Here is a 23,518-nt window from a genome sequence, read left to right as displayed (position 1 = left end):
AAAAAATTTAAAATAATTGGACATGGGAAGGAATCTTTATTCTAGGCATGGGAGGACTTAAATTGTTCCTTCTGTATATACATGTGAGCATAGGATAGTCCATAAACTGAAAGACACCAGTAAGTCCTTGGGTCATTGGAATCTAGATAACTTTCTGACGTAATACTTTCCCTATGCTTTCTTGCTCCTCAAGGCTGTAGCTCAGTGGCTTCCATTCTTCCCCCTCATTTTGCATTTGAACTCTTATCAGCTCAAACATCCCTCATCTTTCAACTGGCAAATGCTTTCCACACACTTATATACCTCATGGTAAGCGAAATGCAACATACTTGATTATAAAGTCACCACACGTTCTAAGGCTTCCCAAACAGCTTCCCCACAGCGTCCCGCACTTGTTCATGGTTGTGAGGATACACTGGAGAAATCAGTATCAGCAAGGCGCATTGTGTGGCTGGTACCCTGCCCTCCTCGTGTAGAACCTGCTCTTACACTCTGGTGTGCCCCTGGGGTTGGAGCAAAGTAGCTCTGCACGGAGGGATTGTGGTCTGGGGACTTTCCCAGACCTCTCCTTTTCTCCTTCTCCAGAGCAGTGTAGACTCTCAGAAAAACACACAACTCCTTCCCTTCCCCAGCCACTGTTGTGCACTGCTTTTGGGGCCATCCACCTCTCCTTCACTGCCTGTTCTCTTGTCTCTCCTCATCTGATAGGGTGTGCACATCAACAGAATGATTAGCGTGGCTATGAATTCTCTGGCATGATGTCCCACGAGATTTTAAGTGCCAAGGAGTCTAATACCTGCAAATATATTTATCCCCCTTTGAATATTTCATCAAGCTGGAATTCGTGAACTGGATCTTTTACACAGAAGCTTTATGAATTATGTACCAGAATCAATGAGTTCCTACTTCACTCATATTTTACTTTGTCTCAAAGCTGCAGTGGGGATCATAGCCCATCAAAGCTGCTGCAGCAATTAGACATCAAATGGCACTGAAGAGGCAGGCATATGGGGCCTACAGTATTCCTGCTATTCACAGCCCAGGGAAAAAAAAAAAAAAAAAAAGCTTTGCTCAGTTGTACCTTGAAGTCTCACTTCTCATTTTGCTATATTTCAACCTTGCTTTTGTGTCTGCCTCACTGCCATGTGGAAGATTGGATCCTTGGGAGCAGATCCACCACTGCCACTCATCAAAAGTATCTCCCTGGCTTCCACCTCTCACTTATCATACCGACATGGTTCCCAGCTCTTCAGTAACGCTGTTGGGAAATGTATCTTTCCTGCAGGCACAGACTATGCTGGTAGCTTTCAGTTTTTATTTGTTTTTTTCAAAGAAGAAGTAAGTGCAAAGATGTTTCACGTAGCCAGATAGCTTCTGGCACAGCCACTAGCAATGCACCATCTTCAGTAAGAGGTACGGAAGGCACATAAGCTTGGAGTTTTGCATATGAAGTATTAAACTAAAAGCAAAATCTCCCATTGCACAGGCAGGTGGGGGGAAGGAGAAAGAGACACAGTCACAGGATGTTAATTGTGCTTGTTGTGCAAGCGGAAGGCATACTGGTACTTTGTTGATGAGTGCAGTATAAAAATAACCCAAATAAATAGAAGAGAAACTTCTACCGTTCTCCTCTGATTCTCACCTCTCCCCTGAATCACACAGGCTGCTGCACTGCCTCCCATGAGGACCACTGAGATTGCTGAACTGAGCGGAGTTTAATTAAAACTGGGATCAAAGGCATGAGAAACAGGCTCTTTCAGGCTGGCATGTAAAGTAGGTTGTGCCAAGCACTTCATACAAAGAAAAGCCTTTCCACTAGATGTTTTCTGCTTCCCAGGTTATCCTGTTGGGAGCTAGTGTTCCTTCCATGTCTCTGAAAAATACCCAAGTCAAGAAAACTACAACTCAGATTGCAGTTAAAAGCTAAGTGGATTCCCTATAAATATTTCTCCCTTGTATTCTTCTCTGTGAAACTCCTCGAATCCAAACCAGCAGAGTTCTTTCCAGCTAAAGGGGAACTTGCCAATTTCTTTAACTACCTGCTCAAGTCTCCTTTCTTACAGGGGCAGCTCTTTCTATCCCAACAGTTCCCTTTCCTTTCATGTCCTCCAGTGGGTTTCTTACTTCTTACAGTCCTGGATCAGTTACCATACTATGAGAGTTGGACTAGATGACCTTTAAAGGGCTCTTTCATTCAAATCATTCTATGATTTTATGATTTCATGACCATAGGAAGGGAATTTTCTTGAACATTCAGACTGATCAATATGCTCTTGTAGGAAGAAGAGAGGACTCCCATATTACTCCCTTAACACAGTCTTTGACATTTCCCCTCTCTTCTGTCTGCATGCTAGGCTCATGCTCCAGGACCTGAACACCTCGCTGCCTCACAAATCAGAAAAGCAGCTACAGATCTTGGCACTCTGGCCCTGGGTCATGAGACAATGTGAGACGACAAACTATTGGCAAGTAGACCTCCCTTGCTTCAGAGTCAAAGATGTGGAACTCAGCATAGCTTCACATTTCTGCAAACGCCATTCTATCACTGAATCTACTATATACTGACCATCTAATTTAACTGCTGTTTCATGGCTACAAGCTTGAATAGAGTACAATTTATGTAGGTAGGGACAGTTTATATAAAGAATGAAGAAGATGTAATACATATCCAGTTAGGGTACAAGTGAGTCTTTTATGCATTGGTTCCTACATGGCCAAAGTCATGCTTCTTCTGGGAAATAATTGGCTATAGAGAGACAAAAGTGCCTTTTAAGTTGAGTCCAATACTAGTAATATGGTAGTAGGTTTCATCCATTGGATATGTTGCAACAAACGGGTATCTTAAGCCTCACTGCTGCAGTGAACACTCACATGAAAGATATACTCCAAATTCCTAGCAGAATTGATACTTTTCTAGCTTTCCAGATAAATCCCAGGTCAGGATGTCATTTAAATAAAATGAGATTGGCAGCCTCATCCCACTTCCTATAAAGATTTTTGTAAATTTAACTCTTCAATTATTTGTGTGGCACTGACTATGTTGACAAAATTAGCTTTGTATCTGCTTGGCTTGCAGCCTCGGTTGTGTTGTTCTGTGACATGGTCAAATATTTGCACAGAATTTACCACTAGCAGACTATTTTTTTCTATCACTACATTCAGTCCAAATCCCTAGAATTTAATGTATGCTGCTACGTGAACATGTAGCTCTCAGCTCTCTGGGTATTTCATAGACACCTTTATGTCATAGTTCATGTACATCTTCTTTTGAAGAAAGCCCTGAACAGCTAGATGAACAGCAGTTTTAAATGTAAATGAGCAATATAGGTGAAATAAAAAATAAATCTGTCTTAATAAAATGCAACAAAGCAACTGACAATCAGCTAGTCAGCAAGATGAGGAATGTAAATTCTTTTTGTTGCAGGAAAATTGCCCTTTTTCTGTCTCAAATCTGATGGTTCCAAAACTCTATCTACACTAACACCACTGCTAAACAGACCTTCCAAGCTTTTAATAAATGCACAAGATACACAGCATAGTGAGATATCTTCCCTCCTTTTATTATTATTATGAGAGGGCAGTGAATATAAATTTCACTGACTAGTGTGTATAATAAAAGAGCTGAGTGCCAACACTGAGAAATGCCAAGGAGTGAAAACAGCCAATAATAAATACCTGTAAGGACCAGAAGGCAAATAAACACCATACTAAAAGGATGGATTTCACAATGCTTTGCTGGTGCCCCCACTTACATAGAAGAACAAAGTTAAGAAGGGAAAGGGGGAAGTAAAAAACCATAAAAATAAATGACCAGATTCTTAGATAGTCAGAAGCTAGGTGAGAGATGTGGTAATGGGATCTCTATGAAAAGGCAAAAGGAAAGTGTGGGAAAGGGAAGAAAGAAGAAAACATAATGAAACTCAAAAAATAACAGTATGGAAGAAAAGCAACAGCTCTGGGGATTGTTAGCAATGAGTTATCACAAAGTTTCTTGCAGATTCAGCCTTGTGTCTCTTTCTGCAACTCTGCATGTCATTGGAGCTGGAATAGCAAACAATTCTTGTCTTTTCACCAATTAAGAGATCATAAAACTACACTTATGACTAAGTAATAAACTGCATTTTCTTTCTTACTACCTAAGGGAAATGCTGAATGTGGTAAACTGCTGATAACACAGGAGATGATGGCTTAAGAAGCAAGCATCCAGAACAGAGAGGACTAAACTTTTTGTTTCCTGGGAAGAGAAGATGCTGTTTACAATCTTATGGAGGGTCCCTCCTCCAGACTATAGCAACACTAAGAAGTGCTTCCAGATACATACTGCATCTTGCCAAGTTTTCAGGAAGCCTCATCAGTTGCTGCTAGATGAATATATAGACATTTTAGATAATTTTTTCCCATTGCAGATGAGCAATATAAAAGTTATCTCAGAGTTGCACCTCTTTTGTTTAAACTTTGCAAGAGAACACCTTTCCTATGACACCATGGACTGCTGCAACAGTGTACCAATGTGGAAAACAGATCCACCAAGGACTCATAAGCAGGAAGTGTACTTGCAGTACTTTGTTGATACCATAAAATGTAGAGGTGCATTTTTTTCCAGAACAAGAGGCATTTACAAAGTATCAGCACAGCACTAACAGGCAAATAGTTTCCTTGAGTCTTTCTGTACAGATGAGCTTCAGCTTTGCCCTGTATATTCCAAAGCCTATGTCATGTCTGAAGCTTTCCAAGACACAAAGGGACATTTAACGGTTTCTTAATACATTGCAAGCAAGCCCAGTGCAAAACTGAAGTCATGCGATAATTTCTTCCAAGCCTCTATTTGCCAGGTACCTACGTGTTTGTCACAGGGTCTTCAACCTAGTGAAGTCCAGAGTCGTGGATTCATTTGAGCTGGATGGGAGCCTCAAAGATCATAGAATCATAAAATCACCAAAGTTGGAAAAGACCTCCAAGACTATCCAGTCCAACCATCCACCCCCCACCAATATTTTCCCACTAAACCATGTACCTTAGTACAACATCTAAACATTTCTTGAACTCATCAAGTTCAATCATCTAGTTCACTCCCTGCAATGAAGAGTGACACCTACAGCTAGATTGAGTTGCCCCCTCCTCCAGCCTGATCTTGAATGTCTCCAGGGATGATTCTACCACTTCTCTGGGCAGTCCGTTCCAGTGCTTCATTACTATTATTGTATAAATGTTTTCATTATATCCAGACTAAATCTCTCCTCTTTTAGTTTGAAACCATTTCCCCTTGTCACAAAAACCTTGCTAAAGAATCTGTCCCCTTTTTCCTTATAGTCTCCCTTTAAATACTGGACGGCTACTCTCAGATCTCCCTGGAGCCTTCTCTTCTTCAAACTGATCGGCCCCAACTCTCTCAGACTGTCCTTGCAGGTGAGGTGTTCCATATCTTGAAAAATTTTTGTGGCCCTCCTCTGGATGCACTCCTTTGGATGAACATAAAGTTTTAGGCATTCATCCCATTCTCAGAACAGGTTTATGAAGTGAGAGACAGTGAGGTTCATTTCCACTATGACAGAGAAAAAATCTTGTTCCTTCACCTAAAAGTGTTAGATCACTCAACACTGTAGTCCCAAGCCCTAATTTCACCAGTAGGATCCTGATCTCAACTGGAACTGCAACATTTTTTCAGCTTATTAGAACAAAGAAGGTAAGAAGAAATTAAACTTTTGCTCATCTTTATTTCATGACTATAGTCACCAACCACATCAAAACTCTGCTTGGAAAAATGAACATTGTTTCGAGGAGTGTGTGTTTTCTCATACACTAGTGTAAAGTACTTTGTGTTGCATAAGCACTGATGGATTCCTGAGTCCAAGCTTTTATTTTTTTCTGTTTGTATCAAAATCAACTTTCATCTCCTTCTCTCCTCCTCAGTGCAAAAAGAACTAGTCAACTTCTCTAGATTCAATCTCACAACAGTCTCTCCTCAAAAGCTATCTCCTTATAGCAGCACTCCAACAGATCGTACTGTATTTTCTGGATCATCTTGTGGCTCATCTGCTTTGAAACCAATGAGAGGTTTCAAAGGAGTAAAATCCTGGAAAAGTATAAAATCATTAAAGTTGGAAAAGACCTCTTGTCCAACCATTGAGATATCACCACCGTGCTCACTAAACCTAAATGCTACATCTGCTTGGAGCCATTTTGCTTGCATTTTCCAGTCTGCATTCTCAACTGACAAGTAGGTTATGTTTGAGAAATACCAAATCCCAAATCAGGCAGGCTTTTAAAAAAAGACTTTTGGAGCTATTGCACACATTTATAGATTGAATCATCTTTTTGGAACTATTTGTCTCCAGCAACACAATGGTAATCCCTATGTTCAAGAGGCAGTTGAACCACTACTAGTGATTATCTCAGTGATCAGTTTAGCAGTGAAACTAGTGGAATGATATAAATAATACTGCTTTGAAAGAAATAGTATTTTGAAATTAATCTTTTTTTACTAAGTGAGTAAGCATTAATACTTTTAGAGAGGAAAATATGTAGAGCTTTTCTACAATTTCTTCATATGAAAGATTTCTCTAAATCACTCCGGTATTATTGAATGGCTTTAAAACTTTTTGCCTCATTAAAAATCACACTAATTTCCTATAAACCAGCGTGTTTATATTTTAGATTTTTTCAAGGGTGATTAAAAGGAGTTCTGTAAGGGCAAAATATCTTCTAATTAGTCTCTGAAGTTGCACAATCTGCTGATGGATTTTGCAAAACATACAGATTATTGCACCCTTAAGAGTCATGGATAGTTGCAGCACACATCTGATGGTGTGATTAATCATGTCAGCAGAATTGTCCCACATGTGGAAGGAACTGTGGGCATTTCAGCTCCTACTGGAGAAAAACTTATGGTTTTAAGTACTCAGCACCTCTCTCCACACTTGCCTTTGCTCCCAATTCAAACATGACTTTTATGAAGGGTCTTCTAAGACCTATTAGTCTTTATATCTGTCCTGTTCCTGTGACGTGTGTTGTGGACTGTTGCACTTGATGAAAGAGCTGCATCAGCTGTTACAAAGAGGCAGCTTTATCGGGCATCTAGTGTAAGTTTCCTCCTCCTGGGAACAGAAGGCGTTGGCTGAAAGAGCTGGATAATGTGTTTGATGAGTCCTTTGTCAAGGTCACACCTGGCTAACTGCCTCTGTGAGATCCTGGGTATCAGTAATTTAGAACATCCCCCTCTTCTCCGCAGATGAGTTTTTGTTCTTTCTTTTAAAGTTCTCATGTCTGCTCCAAACTCTACAGAGAGAAAGTGAGTGAAGGGGCCTCATTATTTTAAATGGGGCTTGACAGAACCTAACAAAGAGCATAAAACAGAGCAATTTTCACAGGCAATCGCACCAAGGCAGTTAAAGCAAGGCTGAGAACTCAATTACAGCCCATTACTGTCGGAGCTGTCTCTCGCTCTCTTGCTCTTTCCCTGTCCATTGGTTTCTGCAAGAGGAGCTTGATATTGGCAAAGGTCATTCTTTTCAGTTGCAGCTTTTTGGCTAGCAGTTCTCATCAGACAGTGATCAGTGAAGGTGCAAGTATTCCCACAGATAGGAGGAAAACAATTCAGGGGAAAAAAAACGTGTTTGTAAGGTGGCAGTTTTCCTCTTAGCTAATAGAGAAAAATAGCAAGATCCACTCCACAGCAAAGTTGCCTGCTCTGATCTCTGACTGCCATGAATGAGTCATCAGGAGACACTGAAATACTGCAAGTCCTCAGGAATGTGTTAGAATAAGGCTGAGACACTGGAATAGCACTGCTCTGTATCTTTGAAGATTACTGGCCACATGGCTGCAGCAGAATGAATATGCCCGCTGCATACAACAGACTAGCACTGAACAGCCTGCTCTCTTCTCTGGTTATGACAAACAGATACACTTCAATGTGAAGTGAAATGATTTTGGGAAAAAAAAAATAATATAAGGTTTAAATGACAGTAAGGTAAAAGATAGCAGATTTAAGATGAATTTCACAACAGAATCCACTTTCTCTGTTTAAATTACCACTGGATTTTTGCCCAACATCTAGAAGAAAGGTTGCAGCTGAATTTGGAATAAAACCAAGCCATCCTAGGTCTCAGGCCAGCTTTTAAAGCAGAGAATATCCTTTCTGTTTATGGCAACTCCTGTCTTATTCTTTGGCCACTCTGTGTACTGAAGAAGTCAAGAATCCTGGGGGAAAGTGATATACACTTGCAGAATGCAATTCTGACGTTTCCTCAGCTTCATGACATGACGTTGCAAACTTGTAATATTGAGGTTCATATTATACTTGAATATGCATCGTGACTTCCACACCACAACATTTCATGTAGAACAACATTTATTTTCCATCCCTGTAAGGCTGTAATTTCACTTAATGGCATAACTAATATAGCTGATAGCCTGATTGTATGAACTAGCGACAGAAGAGAAAGAAAACACACTGCACAAGTGTAGCAAAAAATCTTTGTTGACAAGGCCAGGATTATATATTGGGAGAGTTTAGATCTCTGGATGCTGTTCGATTTATCTGAGAAGACAATAGTTTTGTGCCATGACACAGTCAAAAAACATAGAAGAGACAGCTGAGGGAAGCCTGGAAACATGCAGAACACACAGGGTCTTCTGAAAAGTGCTCGGTGACAGGACAAGGGGCAGTGGGCACAAATCAAAACGTAAGAAGTTCCATATGAACACGAGGAATAACTTCTTTGCTTTGAGTTTGGCAAGCACAGGAAAAAGATGCCCGAGGTTCATGTGGAGTCTCCCTCTCCGGAGACTCACCCACCCGGACGCTTTCCTGTGGAACCTAGTGCAGGGAACCCGCTTTAGCAGGGAATTGGACTAGATGATCCCCAAAGATCCCTTGTAACCCGTAAAACTCTCTGACTCTGTCATTCTGAGTAATCTTTTTTTATTTTTATTTTTTAAGGGAAGAGAAGTGTAAAGCCCTGCTAGTGAGGCCGAGGGGGCGGCCTCTTGCAGGGCGGCTGTGGGTCCTGGTCACTGTCGGCTCTCCTCTTAGGGGGCCGCCGGGCCCTCTCAGGAGAGTGGCCAGGAGCAGAGGGGCTGCTGCCCCGGGCAGAGGGACCTGCTGCTGTTGCCTGCTCCATCTCTTCATGGGGCTCCTCCGCTTCCCTCGCCGAGTGTGCAGCGGGGACGAGACCGGGACACGCAAGAACGTCAGCCACTGCTGTGCGGGTCTCCTCCTCAATGCTGGGACATGCAGTGCTGACTCTGGGCCCCGACGTGAGGTCCGGTTCTGGGGAGGCTGTGGGACCAGGGGCGGCCACAGGGCTGTCCTCCTGCCCCCTGGCTGCTGGGCCTTCCTCCCGCCCCTCAGGCACGTGGGCGTCCTGCAGACCCAGCAGTCTGTGCGCCTCCTCGCCGCAGTGGCGCACGATGTTGTCGAGGAGCTCCTGGACGAACGCCTCCGCTCTGTTCTCCAGGGCAGGCCGCGTCATCTCCGTCAGCCACTCGCTGTCCGGCCCGATTTCACACAGGGCATTCAGGAGGTAGGCCTCCGCTGCCATTGCCGGCCACCAGTGTGTGTGAAAGGTGGCTCGCAGCTGTTGGCGCAGCCAGGGCAGCACAGGGTCCAGGATCTGCTGGCGCTGCCTGAACAGATCTGCCCAGATGTCAGGTGGGAGACCGCCCACCGTAGGCACCTCCTCTGCTTCTGCCTCTGCCTCTGCCTCCTCGTCCTCTGCCTCCTCATCCTCCTCCTCGTCCGACCACGGTGAAGGGGGTGGTGAAGAGGACAGCGAAGAGCCTGAGCTGCTGAAACTGGGAGCTGCGGCTTCCTGGAAGCAGGCAGGTACGGGTGGTGCTGGAGGCCAGATGACGAAGTCCAGGTCCTCGTCATCATCCAACGCTGCCACCTTGACCACTTCCATGACCCTCCTGCAGAGAGGGCAGCTCTCCTGCTGCTTGCCCCACCGCAGGATGCAGCCGAGGCAGAACTCGTGACGGCACGGCATCGCGTAGGCAACGTCCTTGCGCTCGTCACGGCAGATGGGACATACCCATTCCTCCTTTGCCGCCATGCTCCTCACTCTGTGGTTTGCTGGGGAGCGAAGATGAAGAGCTGCTCCTCTTCTGCAGCACCACAGGGGTAAATGTTGTGCACTGCAAAGACAGAGGCCGCGGTCAGTCAGTGTCCCAGGGACAGAGGACAGAAACACCCAGGTCCCTCGGCAGGACACCCTCCCGGCCCTACTGGGGCCCGCCCATGCTCCATGCCCTCCCAGGGCCCTCAGGCTGTGGCCCTGGCCCTGGCAGCTCCCCATATCTCAGCGCTTGCTCCATTGCCACCCTGGGGGACGTGTCCCCACCCAGCTCACCTCTGCTGCTGCGCGTGCACCCCGTGGGGCCCCGGTAGCCTGAGCCAGGCAGACCAGGGAAATGCAAGTGATGGCTGTAAGGATGGGCACCAAAAGCCACTGCCAGCAGCGCCCAAAGCACAGCCCAACACCCAAGACAAATGCTCGCTCCACCTCCAAGCCTCGCAAACACACGCTCGGCAGGAGTCCAGGCACGAGACTGACTGGGCCAGGCTCTGCCTGCGCCCAAAGCTGAGCAGTGAGGGTGCTGAGGTCACAGTGCCTCGCACAGTGACATTACAGCCTGTTGCTCGGTGACGTCACCGCAATCCTTCTGCCCCCACAGCACTTGCCCCAGCAGCACTTTGCATCCCTGTGTCTGCACGTACCTTTGCACCCCAAATGTACATTTGACCCCGGTGCCTCTTCCAGCCACTGCCACTCCCTCCCCTCCTCTCTCCCCTTCTCCTTGCCAGCAGTTTAGTGCCCTGGGCTATGCCTTGCCAGAGGCCCATCTGATGCCCTTGTCCCTCCCTTCGTGGTGTCCAAAATAACAATCAAGGTTGTCTAAAAGTAGTTCCCGGAGTTTCAGAGAACACCAGACGTTGCTTCCACTTTTTTTGTTTGGCTTTCCATTTTGAATATGCCAGCGAGATCCACTGCTTCCAAGATCTGCTTTTCCTTGCTCTTGTAGAGGAGAGTGTTCATTGCTAACGTACTCAGCACCTCTCCTCAGCAACCTCATCCCATTTAAATGCTCCGTGATCCTTAAGGACAAAATAAATTGTATAGACATGATGTTTTGCTGGTGATAGATTGACGGGGGGAAGAAAGCAGCACTGTGCACATGGCAGCCCCAGCGCTCTCGAGCAAAAAGCAAGAAAGACCCTGTGGAAGAGTAAGGCCGGAGAGTGGGGAGTGGGTGGGGAGGAACCCGATGAGGTTCAACAAAAGCAGGTGCAGAGACCCACGCCTGGGGAGGAATAACCACACACGCTGGTAAAGGTGAGGGGCTGAGGCGTTGGAAAGGAACTCTGCGGGCAAGGACCTGGGTGTCCTGGTGGGCAGCGGGTCGGCCATGATCCAGCAGGGTGCCCTCGTGGCCCAGAAGACCAACGGCATCGTAGGTGCATTGCAAAGAGCGTGGCCAGCAGGCGGAGGGAGGCGACCCTCCCCCTCTGCTCTACCCTGCTGAGGCCACATCAGGATTGATGTGTCCGCTTCTGTGCTCCTCAGTTCAAGAAGAACAGGGAACTTGTAGAGAGAGCCCAGTGGAGGGCCACCAAGACGATGAGGGGTCTGGAGCACCTCCTGTATGCGGAAAGGCCGAGAGCCCCGCGACAGTTCAGCCTGGAGAGGTGAAGACTGAGAGAGGATCTTATTGATGTTTATAAATATCCCATTGGTGGGAGTCAAGTGAATGGAGCCAGGCTCTTCCAAATAGTGCTCGGTGACAGGACAAGGGGCAGTGGGCACAAATCAAAACGTAAGAAGTTCCATATGAACACGAGGAATAACTTCTTTGCTTTGAGTTTGGCAAGCACAGGAAAAAGATGCCCGAGGTTCATGTGGAGTCTCCCTCTCCGGAGACTCACCCACCCGGACGCTTTCCTGTGGAACCTAGTGCAGGGAACCCGCTTTAGCAGGGAATTGGACTAGATGATCCCCAAAGATCCCTTGTAACCCGTAAAACTCTCTGACTCTGTCATTCTGAGTAATCTTTTTTTAATTTTATTTTTTAAGGGAAGAGAAGTGTAAAGCCCTGCTAGTGAGGCCGAGGGGGCGGCCTCTTGCAGGGCGGCTGTGGGTTCCTGGTCACTGTCGGCTCTCCTCTTAGGGGGCCGCCGGGCCCTCTCAGGAGAGTGGCCAGGAGCAGAGGGGCTGCTGCCCCGGGCAGAGGGACCTGCTGCTGTTGCCTGCTCCATCTCTTCATGGGGCTCCTCCGCTTCCCTCGCCGAGTGTGCAGCGGGGACGAGACCGGGACACGCAAGAACGTCAGCCACTGCTGTGCGGGTCTCCTCCTCAATGCTGGGACATGCAGTGCTGACTCTGGGCCCCGACGTGAGGTCCGGTTCTGGGGAGGCTGTGGGACCAGGGGCGGCCACAGGGCTGTCCTCCTGCCCCCTGGCTGCTGGGCCTTCCTCCCGCCCCTCAGGCACGTGGGCGTCCTGCAGACCCAGCAGTCTGTGCGCCTCCTCGCCGCAGTGGCGCACGATGTTGTCGAGGAGCTCCTGGACGAACGCCTCCGCTCTGTTCTCCAGGGCAGGCCGCGTCATCTCCGTCAGCCACTCGCTGTCCGGCCCGATTTCACACAGGGCATTCAGGAGGTAGGCCTCCGCTGCCATTGCCGGCCACCAGTGTGTGTGAAAGGTGGCTCGCAGCTGTTGGCGCAGCCAGGGCAGCACAGGGTCCAGGATCTGCTGGCGCTGCCTGAACAGATCTGCCCAGATGTCAGGTGGGAGACCGCCCACCGTAGGCACCTCCTCTGCTTCTGCCTCTGCCTCTGCCTCCTCGTCCTCTGCCTCCTCATCCTCCTCCTCGTCCGACCACGGTGAAGGGGGTGGTGAAGAGGACAGCGAAGAGCCTGAGCTGCTGAAACTGGGAGCTGCGGCTTCCTGGAAGCAGGCAGGTACGGGTGGTGCTGGAGGCCAGATGACGAAGTCCAGGTCCTCGTCATCATCCAACGCTGCCACCTTGACCACTTCCATGACCCTCCTGCAGAGAGGGCAGCTCTCCTGCTGCTTGCCCCACCGCAGGATGCAGCCGAGGCAGAACTCGTGACGGCACGGCATCGCGTAGGCAACGTCCTTGCGCTCGTCACGGCAGATGGGACATACCCATTCCTCCTTTGCCGCCATGCTCCTCACTCTGTGGTTTGCTGGGGAGCGAAGATGAAGAGCTGCTCCTCTTCTGCAGCACCACAGGGGTAAATGTTGTGCACTGCAAAGACAGAGGCCGCGGTCAGTCAGTGTCCCAGGGACAGAGGACAGAAACACCCAGGTCCCTCGGCAGGACACCCTCCCGGCCCTACTGGGGCCCGCCCATGCTCCATGCCCTCCCAGGGCCCTCAGGCTGTGGCCCTGGCCCTGGCAGCTCCCCATATCTCAGCGCTTGCTCCATTGCCACCCTGGGGGACGTGTCCCCACCCAGCTCACCTCTGCTGCTGCGCGTGCACCCCGTGGGGCCCCGGTAGCCTGAGCCAGGCAGACCAGGGAAATGCAAGTGATGGCTGTAAGGATGGGCACCAAAAGCCACTGCCAGCAGCGCCCAAAGCACAGCCCAACACCCAAGACAAATGCTCGCTCCACCTCCAAGCCTCGCAAACACACGCTCGGCAGGAGTCCAGGCACGAGACTGACTGGGCCAGGCTCTGCCTGCGCCCAAAGCTGAGCAGTGAGGGTGCTGAGGTCACAGTGCCTCGCACAGTGACATTACAGCCTGTTGCTCGGTGACGTCACCGCAATCCTTCTGCCCCCACAGCACTTGCCCCAGCAGCACTTTGCATCCCTGTGTCTGCACGTACCTTTGCACCCCAAATGTACATTTGACCCCGGTGCCTCTTCCAGCCACTGCCACTCCCTCCCCTCCTCTCTCCCCTTCTCCTTGCCAGCAGTTTAGTGCCCTGGGCTATGCCTTGCCAGAGGCCCATCTGATGCCCTTGTCCCTCCCTTCGTGGTGTCCAAAATAACAATCAAGGTTGTCTAAAAGTAGTTCCCGGAGTTTCAGAGAACACCAGACGTTGCTTCCACTTTTTTTGTTTGGCTTTCCATTTTGAATATGCCAGCGAGATCCACTGCTTCCAAGATCTGCTTTTCCTTGCTCTTGTAGAGGAGAGTGTTCATTGCTAACGTACTCAGCACCTCTCCTCAGCAACCTCATCCCATTTAAATGCTCCGTGATCCTTAAGGACAAAATAAATTGTATAGACATGATGTTTTGCTGGTGATAGATTGACGGGGGGAAGAAAGCAGCACTGTGCACATGGCAGCCCCAGCGCTCTCGAGCAAAAAGCAAGAAAGACCCTGTGGAAGAGTAAGGCCGGAGAGTGGGGAGTGGGTGGGGAGGAACCCGATGAGGTTCAACAAAAGCAGGTGCAGAGACCCACGCCTGGGGAGGAATAACCACACACGCTGGTAAAGGTGAGGGGCTGAGGCGTTGGAAAGGAACTCTGCGGGCAAGGACCTGGGTGTCCTGGTGGGCAGCGGGTCGGCCATGATCCAGCAGGGTGCCCTCGTGGCCCAGAAGACCAACGGCATCGTAGGTGCATTGCAAAGAGCGTGGCCAGCAGGCGGAGGGAGGCGACCCTCCCCCTCTGCTCTACCCTGCTGAGGCCACATCAGGATTGATGTGTCCGCTTCTGTGCTCCTCAGTTCAAGAAGAACAGGGAACTTGTAGAGAGAGCCCAGTGGAGGGCCACCAAGACGATGAGGGGTCTGGAGCACCTCCTGTATGCGGAAAGGCCGAGAGCCCCGCGACAGTTCAGCCTGGAGAGGTGAAGACTGAGAGAGGATCTTATTGATGTTTATAAATATCCCATTGGTGGGAGTCAAGTGAATGGAGCCAGGCTCTTCCAAATAGTGCTCGGTGACAGGACAAGGGGCAGTGGGCACAAATCAAAACGTAAGAAGTTCCATATGAACACGAGGAATAACTTCTTTGCTTTGAGTTTGGCAAGCACAGGAAAAAGATGCCCGAGGTTCATGTGGAGTCTCCCTCTCCGGAGACTCACCCACCCGGACGCTTTCCTGTGGAACCTAGTGCAGGGAACCCGCTTTAGCAGGGAATTGGACTAGATGATCCCCAAAGATCCCTTGTAACCCGTAAAACTCTCTGACTCTGTCATTCTGAGTAATCTTTTTTTATTTTTACTTTTTAAGGGAAGAGAAGTGTAAAGCCCTGCTAGTGAGGCCGAGGGGGCGGCCTCTTGCAGGGCGGCTGTGGGTCCTGGTCACTGTCGGCTCTCCTCTTAGGGGGCCGCCGGGCCCTCTCAGGAGAGTGGCCAGGAGCAGAGGGGCTGCTGCCCCGGGCAGAGGGACCTGCTGCTGTTGCCTGCTCCATCTCTTCATGGGGCTCCTCCGCTTCCCTCGCCGAGTGTGCAGCGGGGACGAGACCGGGACACGCAAGAACGTCAGCCACTGCTGTGCGGGTCTCCTCCTCAATGCTGGGACATGCAGTGCTGACTCTGGGCCCCGACGTGAGGTCCGGTTCTGGGGAGGCTGTGGGACCAGGGGCGGCCACAGGGCTGTCCTCCTGCCCCCTGGCTGCTGGGCCTTCCTCCCGCCCCTCAGGCACGTGGGCGTCCTGCAGACCCAGCAGTCTGTGCGCCTCCTCGCCGCAGTGGCGCACGATGTTGTCGAGGAGCTCCTGGACGAACGCCTCCGCTCTGTTCTCCAGGGCAGGCCGCGTCATCTCCGTCAGCCACTCGCTGTCCGGCCCGATTTCACACAGGGCATTCAGGAGGTAGGCCTCCGCTGCCATTGCCGGCCACCAGTGTGTGTGAAAGGTGGCTCGCAGCTGTTGGCGCAGCCAGGGCAGCACAGGGTCCAGGATCTGCTGGCGCTGCCTGAACAGATCTGCCCAGATGTCAGGTGGGAGACCGCCCACCGTAGGCACCTCCTCTGCTTCTGCCTCTGCCTCTGCCTCCTCGTCCTCTGCCTCCTCATCCTCCTCCTCGTCCGACCACGGTGAAGGGGGTGGTGAAGAGGACAGCGAAGAGCCTGAGCTGCTGAAACTGGGAGCTGCGGCTTCCTGGAAGCAGGCAGGTACGGGTGGTGCTGGAGGCCAGATGACGAAGTCCAGGTCCTCGTCATCATCCAACGCTGCCACCTTGACCACTTCCATGACCCTCCTGCAGAGAGGGCAGCTCTCCTGCTGCTTGCCCCACCGCAGGATGCAGCCGAGGCAGAACTCGTGACGGCACGGCATCGCGTAGGCAACGTCCTTGCGCTCGTCACGGCAGATGGGACATACCCATTCCTCCTTTGCCGCCATGCTCCTCACTCTGTGGTTTGCTGGGGAGCGAAGATGAAGAGCTGCTCCTCTTCTGCAGCACCACAGGGGTAAATGTTGTGCACTGCAAAGACAGAGGCCGCGGTCAGTCAGTGTCCCAGGGACAGAGGACAGAAACACCCAGGTCCCTCGGCAGGACACCCTCCCGGCCCTACTGGGGCCCGCCCATGCTCCATGCCCTCCCAGGGCCCTCAGGCTGTGGCCCTGGCCCTGGCAGCTCCCCATATCTCAGCGCTTGCTCCATTGCCACCCTGGGGGACGTGTCCCCACCCAGCTCACCTCTGCTGCTGCGCGTGCACCCCGTGGGGCCCCGGTAGCCTGAGCCAGGCAGACCAGGGAAATGCAAGTGATGGCTGTAAGGATGGGCACCAAAAGCCACTGCCAGCAGCGCCCAAAGCACAGCCCAACACCCAAGACAAATGCTCGCTCCACCTCCAAGCCTCGCAAACACACGCTCGGCAGGAGTCCAGGCACGAGACTGACTGGGCCAGGCTCTGCCTGCGCCCAAAGCTGAGCAGTGAGGGTGCTGAGGTCACAGTGCCTCGCACAGTGACATTACAGCCTGTTGCTCGGTGACGTCACCGCAATCCTTCTGCCCCCACAGCACTTGCCCCAGCAGCACTTTGCATCCCTGTGTCTGCACGTACCTTTGCACCCCAAATGTACATTTGACCCCGGTGCCTCTTCCAGCCACTGCCACTCCCTCCCCTCCTCTCTCCCCTTCTCCTTGCCAGCAGTTTAGTGCCCTGGGCTATGCCTTGCCAGAGGCCCATCTGATGCCCTTGTCCCTCCCTTCGTGGTGTCCAAAATAACAATCAAGGTTGTCTAAAAGTAGTTCCCGGAGTTTCAGAGAACACCAGACGTTGCTTCCACTTTTTTTGTTTGGCTTTCCATTTTGAATATGCCAGCGAGATCCACTGCTTCCAAGATCTGCTTTTCCTTGCTCTTGTAGAGGAGAGTATTCATTGCTAACGTACTCAGCACCTCTCCTCAGCAACCTCATCCCATTTAAATGCTCCGTGATCCTTAAGGACAAAATAAATTGTATAGACATGATGTTTTGCTGGTGATAGATTGACGGGGGGAAGAAAGCAGCACTGTGCACATGGCAGCCCCAGCGCTCTCGAGCAAAAAGCAAGAAAGACCCTGTGGAAGAGTAAGGCCGGAGAGTGGGGAGTGGGTGGGGAGGAACCCGATGAGGTTCAACAAAAGCAGGTGCAGAGACCCACGCCTGGGGAGGAATAACCACACACGCTGGTAAAGGTGAGGGGCTGAGGCGTTGGAAAGGAACTCTGCGGGCAAGGACCTGGGTGTCCTGGTGGGCAGCGGGTCGGCCATGATCCAGCAGGGTGCCCTCGTGGCCCAGAAGACCAACGGCATCGTAGGTGCATTGCAAAGAGCGTGGCCAGCAGGCGGAGGGAGGCGACCCTCCCCCTCTGCTCTACCCTGCTGAGGCCACATCAGGATTGATGTGTCCGCTTCTGTGCTCCTCAGTTCAAGAAGAACAGGGAACTTGTAGAGAGAGCCCAGTGGAGGGCCACCAAGACGATGAGGGGTCTGGAGCACCTCCTGTATGCGGAAAGGCCGAGAGCCCCGCGACAGTTCAGCCTGGAGAGGTGAAGACTGAGAGAGGATCTTATTGATGTTTATAAATATCCCATTGGTGGGAGTCAAGTGAATGGAGCCAGGCTCTTCCAAATAGTGCTCGGTGACAGGACAAGGGGCAGTGGGCACAAATCAAAACGTAAGAAGTTCCATATGAACACGAGGAATAACTTCTTTGCTTTGAGTTTGGCAAGCACAGGAAAAAGATGCCCGAGGTTCATGTGGAGTCTCCCTCTCCGGAGACTCACCCACCCGGACGCTTTCCTGTGGAACCTAGTGCAGGGAACCCGCTTTAGCAGGGAATTGGACTAGATGATCCCCAAAGATCCCTTGTAACCCGTAAAACTCTCTGACTCTGTCATTCTGAGTAATCTTTTTTTATTTTTATTTTTTAAGGGAAGAGAAGTGTAAAGCCCTGCTAGTGAGGCCGAGGGGGCGGCCTCTTGCAGGGCGGCTGTGGGTCCTGGTCACTGTCGGCTCTCCTCTTAGGGGGCCGCCGGGCCCTCTCAGGAGAGTGGCCAGGAGCAGAGGGGCTGCTGCCCCGGGCAGAGGGACCTGCTGCTGTTGCCTGCTCCATCTCTTCATGGGGCTCCTCCGCTTCCCTCGCCGAGTGTGCAGCGGGGACGAGACCGGGACACGCAAGAACGTCAGCCACTGCTGTGCGGGTCTCCTCCTCAATGCTGGGACATGCAGTGCTGACTCTGGGCCCCGACGTGAGGTCCGGTTCTGGGGAGGCTGTGGGACCAGGGGCGGCCACAGGGCTGTCCTCCTGCCCCCTGGCTGCTGGGCCTTCCTCCCGCCCCTCAGGCACGTGGGCGTCCTGCAGACCCAGCAGTCTGTGCGCCTCCTCGCCGCAGTGGCGCACGATGTTGTCGAGGAGCTCCTGGACGAACGCCTCCGCTCTGTTCTCCAGGGCAGGCCGCGTCATCTCCGTCAGCCACTCGCTGTCCGGCCCGATTTCACACAGGGCATTCAGGAGGTAGGCCTCCGCTGCCATTGCCGGCCACCAGTGTGTGTGAAAGGTGGCTCGCAGCTGTTGGCGCAGCCAGGGCAGCACAGGGTCCAGGATCTGCTGGCGCTGCCTGAACAGATCTGCCCAGATGTCAGGTGGGAGACCGCCCACCGTAGGCACCTCCTCTGCTTCTGCCTCTGCCTCTGCCTCCTCGTCCTCTGCCTCCTCATCCTCCTCCTCGTCCGACCACGGTGAAGGGGGTGGTGAAGAGGACAGCGAAGAGCCTGAGCTGCTGAAACTGGGAGCTGCGGCTTCCTGGAAGCAGGCAGGTACGGGTGGTGCTGGAGGCCAGATGACGAAGTCCAGGTCCTCGTCATCATCCAACGCTGCCACCTTGACCACTTCCATGACCCTCCTGCAGAGAGGGCAGCTCTCCTGCTGCTTGCCCCACCGCAGGATGCAGCCGAGGCAGAACTCGTGACGGCACGGCATCGCGTAGGCAACGTCCTTGCGCTCGTCACGGCAGATGGGACATACCCATTCCTCCTTTGCCGCCATGCTCCTCACTCTGTGGTTTGCTGGGGAGCGAAGATGAAGAGCTGCTCCTCTTCTGCAGCACCACAGGGGTAAATGTTGTGCACTGCAAAGACAGAGGCCGCGGTCAGTCAGTGTCCCAGGGACAGAGGACAGAAACACCCAGGTCCCTCGGCAGGACACCCTCCCGGCCCTACTGGGGCCCGCCCATGCTCCATGCCCTCCCAGGGCCCTCAGGCTGTGGCCCTGGCCCTGGCAGCTCCCCATATCTCAGCGCTTGCTCCATTGCCACCCTGGGGGACGTGTCCCCACCCAGCTCACCTCTGCTGCTGCGCGTGCACCCCGTGGGGCCCCGGTAGCCTGAGCCAGGCAGACCAGGGAAATGCAAGTGATGGCTGTAAGGATGGGCACCAAAAGCCACTGCCAGCAGCGCCCAAAGCACAGCCCAACACCCAAGACAAATGCTCGCTCCACCTCCAAGCCTCGCAAACACACGCTCGGCAGGAGTCCAGGCACGAGACTGACTGGGCCAGGCTCTGCCTGCGCCCAAAGCTGAGCAGTGAGGGTGCTGAGGTCACAGTGCCTCGCACAGTGACATTACAGCCTGTTGCTCGGTGACGTCACCGCAATCCTTCTGCCCCCACAGCACTTGCCCCAGCAGCACTTTGCATCCCTGTGTCTGCACGTACCTTTGCACCCCAAATGTACATTTGACCCCGGTGCCTCTTCCAGCCACTGCCACTCCCTCCCCTCCTCTCTCCCCTTCTCCTTGCCAGCAGTTTAGTGCCCTGGGCTATGCCTTGCCAGAGGCCCATCTGATGCCCTTGTCCCTCCCTTCGTGGTGTCCAAAATAACAATCAAGGTTGTCTAAAAGTAGTTCCCGGAGTTTCAGAGAACACCAGACGTTGCTTCCACTTTTTTTGTTTGGCTTTCCATTTTGAATATGCCAGCGAGATCCACTGCTTCCAAGATCTGCTTTTCCTTGCTCTTGTAGAGGAGAGTGTTCATTGCTAACGTACTCAGCACCTCTCCTCAGCAACCTCATCCCATTTAAATGCTCCGTGATCCTTAAGGACAAAATAAATTGTATAGACATGATGTTTTGCTGGTGATAGATTGACGGGGGGAAGAAAGCAGCACTGTGCACATGGCAGCCCCAGCGCTCTCGAGCAAAAAGCAAGAAAGACCCTGTGGAAGAGTAAGGCCGGAGAGTGGGGAGTGGGTGGGGAGGAACCCGATGAGGTTCAACAAAAGCAGGTGCAGAGACCCACGCCTGGGGAGGAATAACCACACACGCTGGTAAAGGTGAGGGGCTGAGGCGTTGGAAAGGAACTCTGCGGGCAAGGACCTGGGTGTCCTGGTGGGCAGCGGGTCGGCCATGATCCAGCAGGGTGCCCTCGTGGCCCAGAAGACCAACGGCATCGTAGGTGCATTGCAAAGAGCGTGGCCAGCAGGCGGAGGGAGGCGACCCTCCCCCTCTGCTCTACCCTGCTGAGGCCACATCAGGATTGATGTGTCCGCTTCTGTGCTCCTCAGTTCAAGAAGAACAGGGAACTTGTAGAGAGAGCCCAGTGGAGGGCCACCAAGACGATGAGGGGTCTGGAGCACCTCCTGTATGCGGAAAGGCCGAGAGCCCCGCGACAGTTCAGCCTGGAGAGGTGAAGACTGAGAGAGGATCTTATTGATGTTTATAAATATCCCATTGGTGGGAGTCAAGTGAATGGAGCCAGGCTCTTCCAAATAGTGCTCGGTGACAGGACAAGGGGCAGTGGGCACAAATCAAAACGTAAGAAGTTCCATATGAACACGAGGAATAACTTCTTTGCTTTGAGTTTGGCAAGCACAGGAAAAAGATGCCCGAGGTTCATGTGGAGTCTCCCTCTCCGGAGACTCACCCACCCGGACGCTTTCCTGTGGAACCTAGTGCAGGGAACCCGCTTTAGCAGGGAATTGGACTAGATGATCCCCAAAGATCCCTTGTAACCCGTAAAACTCTCTGACTCTGTCATTCTGAGTAATCTTTTTTTATTTTTACTTTTTAAGGGAAGAGAAGTGTAAAGCCCTGCTAGTGAGGCCGAGGGGGCGGCCTCTTGCAGGGCGGCTGTGGGTCCTGGTCACTGTCGGCTCTCCTCTTAGGGGGCCGCCGGGCCCTCTCAGGAGAGTGGCCAGGAGCAGAGGGGCTGCTGCCCCGGGCAGAGGGACCTGCTGCTGTTGCCTGCTCCATCTCTTCATGGGGCTCCTCCGCTTCCCTCGCCGAGTGTGCAGCGGGGACGAGACCGGGACACGCAAGAACGTCAGCCACTGCTGTGCGGGTCTCCTCCTCAATGCTGGGACATGCAGTGCTGACTCTGGGCCCCGACGTGAGGTCCGGTTCTGGGGAGGCTGTGGGACCAGGGGCGGCCACAGGGCTGTCCTCCTGCCCCCTGGCTGCTGGGCCTTCCTCCCGCCCCTCAGGCACGTGGGCGTCCTGCAGACCCAGCAGTCTGTGCGCCTCCTCGCCGCAGTGGCGCACGATGTTGTCGAGGAGCTCCTGGACGAACGCCTCCGCTCTGTTCTCCAGGGCAGGCCGCGTCATCTCCGTCAGCCACTCGCTGTCCGGCCCGATTTCACACAGGGCATTCAGGAGGTAGGCCTCCGCTGCCATTGCCGGCCACCAGTGTGTGTGAAAGGTGGCTCGCAGCTGTTGGCGCAGCCAGGGCAGCACAGGGTCCAGGATCTGCTGGCGCTGCCTGAACAGATCTGCCCAGATGTCAGGTGGGAGACCGCCCACCGTAGGCACCTCCTCTGCTTCTGCCTCTGCCTCTGCCTCCTCGTCCTCTGCCTCCTCATCCTCCTCCTCGTCCGACCACGGTGAAGGGGGTGGTGAAGAGGACAGCGAAGAGCCTGAGCTGCTGAAACTGGGAGCTGCGGCTTCCTGGAAGCAGGCAGGTACGGGTGGTGCTGGAGGCCAGATGACGAAGTCCAGGTCCTCGTCATCATCCAACGCTGCCACCTTGACCACTTCCATGACCCTCCTGCAGAGAGGGCAGCTCTCCTGCTGCTTGCCCCACCGCAGGATGCAGCCGAGGCAGAACTCGTGACGGCACGGCATCGCGTAGGCAACGTCCTTGCGCTCGTCACGGCAGATGGGACATACCCATTCCTCCTTTGCCGCCATGCTCCTCACTCTGTGGTTTGCTGGGGAGCGAAGATGAAGAGCTGCTCCTCTTCTGCAGCACCACAGGGGTAAATGTTGTGCACTGCAAAGACAGAGGCCGCGGTCAGTCAGTGTCCCAGGGACAGAGGACAGAAACACCCAGGTCCCTCGGCAGGACACCCTCCCGGCCCTACTGGGGCCCGCCCATGCTCCATGCCCTCCCAGGGCCCTCAGGCTGTGGCCCTGGCCCTGGCAGCTCCCCATATCTCAGCGCTTGCTCCATTGCCACCCTGGGGGACGTGTCCCCACCCAGCTCACCTCTGCTGCTGCGCGTGCACCCCGTGGGGCCCCGGTAGCCTGAGCCAGGCAGACCAGGGAAATGCAAGTGATGGCTGTAAGGATGGGCACCAAAAGCCACTGCCAGCAGCGCCCAAAGCACAGCCCAACACCCAAGACAAATGCTCGCTCCACCTCCAAGCCTCGCAAACACACGCTCGGCAGGAGTCCAGGCACGAGACTGACTGGGCCAGGCTCTGCCTGCGCCCAAAGCTGAGCAGTGAGGGTGCTGAGGTCACAGTGCCTCGCACAGTGACATTACAGCCTGTTGCTCGGTGACGTCACCGCAATCCTTCTGCCCCCACAGCACTTGCCCCAGCAGCACTTTGCATCCCTGTGTCTGCACGTACCTTTGCACCCCAAATGTACATTTGACCCCGGTGCCTCTTCCAGCCACTGCCACTCCCTCCCCTCCTCTCTCCCCTTCTCCTTGCCAGCAGTTTAGTGCCCTGGGCTATGCCTTGCCAGAGGCCCATCTGATGCCCTTGTCCCTCCCTTCGTGGTGTCCAAAATAACAATCAAGGTTGTCTAAAAGTAGTTCCCGGAGTTTCAGAGAACACCAGACGTTGCTTCCACTTTTTTTGTTTGGCTTTCCATTTTGAATATGCCAGCGAG

At 52.5% G+C, this 23,518-nt stretch overlaps 5 protein-coding genes across 5 annotated transcripts; all 5 read right to left on the bottom strand.

The window, feature by feature from the left end:
* Window positions 1–8,800: 8,800 nt before the first annotated feature.
* LOC146545321 (E3 ubiquitin-protein ligase Topors-like) lies at window positions 8,801–10,055 on the bottom strand. The gene has a single exon (XM_085216809.1). It carries the CDS (start codon window positions 10,053–10,055, stop codon window positions 8,964–8,966), a length of 1,092 nt encoding a protein of 363 aa, XP_085072935.1. The 3' UTR covers window positions 8,801–8,963.
* A 2,041-nt stretch (window positions 10,056–12,096) lies between these two features.
* LOC146545320 (E3 ubiquitin-protein ligase Topors-like) lies at window positions 12,097–13,189 on the bottom strand. The gene is given in 2 exon segments (XM_085239549.1): window positions 12,097–12,138; window positions 12,140–13,189. Coding segments are annotated over 2 exon segments (1,092 nt in total).
* Window positions 13,190–15,230: 2,041 nt separating this feature from the next.
* Window positions 15,231–16,322, bottom strand: LOC146545319 (E3 ubiquitin-protein ligase Topors-like). The gene has a single exon (XM_085238628.1). It carries the CDS (start codon window positions 16,320–16,322, stop codon window positions 15,231–15,233), a length of 1,092 nt encoding a protein of 363 aa, XP_085094754.1.
* Window positions 16,323–18,200: 1,878 nt separating this feature from the next.
* LOC146545318 (E3 ubiquitin-protein ligase Topors-like) lies at window positions 18,201–19,455 on the bottom strand. Its single transcript, XM_085216808.1, has one exon. It carries the CDS (start codon window positions 19,453–19,455, stop codon window positions 18,364–18,366), a length of 1,092 nt encoding a protein of 363 aa, XP_085072934.1. The 3' UTR covers window positions 18,201–18,363.
* A 2,041-nt stretch (window positions 19,456–21,496) lies between these two features.
* LOC146545317 (E3 ubiquitin-protein ligase Topors-like) lies at window positions 21,497–22,588 on the bottom strand. The gene has a single exon (XM_085237695.1). The coding sequence runs from the start codon at window positions 22,586–22,588 to the stop codon at window positions 21,497–21,499; it is 1,092 nt and encodes a 363-aa protein (XP_085093821.1).
* Window positions 22,589–23,518: the final 930 nt, after the last annotated feature.

The sequence above is a fragment of the Meleagris gallopavo genome, chromosome 1, assembly GCF_905368555.1.
Source record: "Meleagris gallopavo chromosome 1, MGAL_WU_HG_1.1, whole genome shotgun sequence".
Classification (NCBI taxonomy): Eukaryota; Metazoa; Chordata; class Aves; order Galliformes; family Phasianidae; genus Meleagris; species Meleagris gallopavo.
This window is presented reverse-complemented; position numbering and strand designations above follow the sequence as displayed.

Coding starts and splice junctions, on each gene's coding strand:
- LOC146545321 (XM_085216809.1), bottom strand. CDS start 10,055: ATGGCGGCAAAGGAGGAATGGGTATGTCCCATCTGCCGTGACGAGCGC.
- LOC146545319 (XM_085238628.1), bottom strand. CDS start 16,322: ATGGCGGCAAAGGAGGAATGGGTATGTCCCATCTGCCGTGACGAGCGC.
- LOC146545318 (XM_085216808.1), bottom strand. CDS start 19,455: ATGGCGGCAAAGGAGGAATGGGTATGTCCCATCTGCCGTGACGAGCGC.
- LOC146545317 (XM_085237695.1), bottom strand. CDS start 22,588: ATGGCGGCAAAGGAGGAATGGGTATGTCCCATCTGCCGTGACGAGCGC.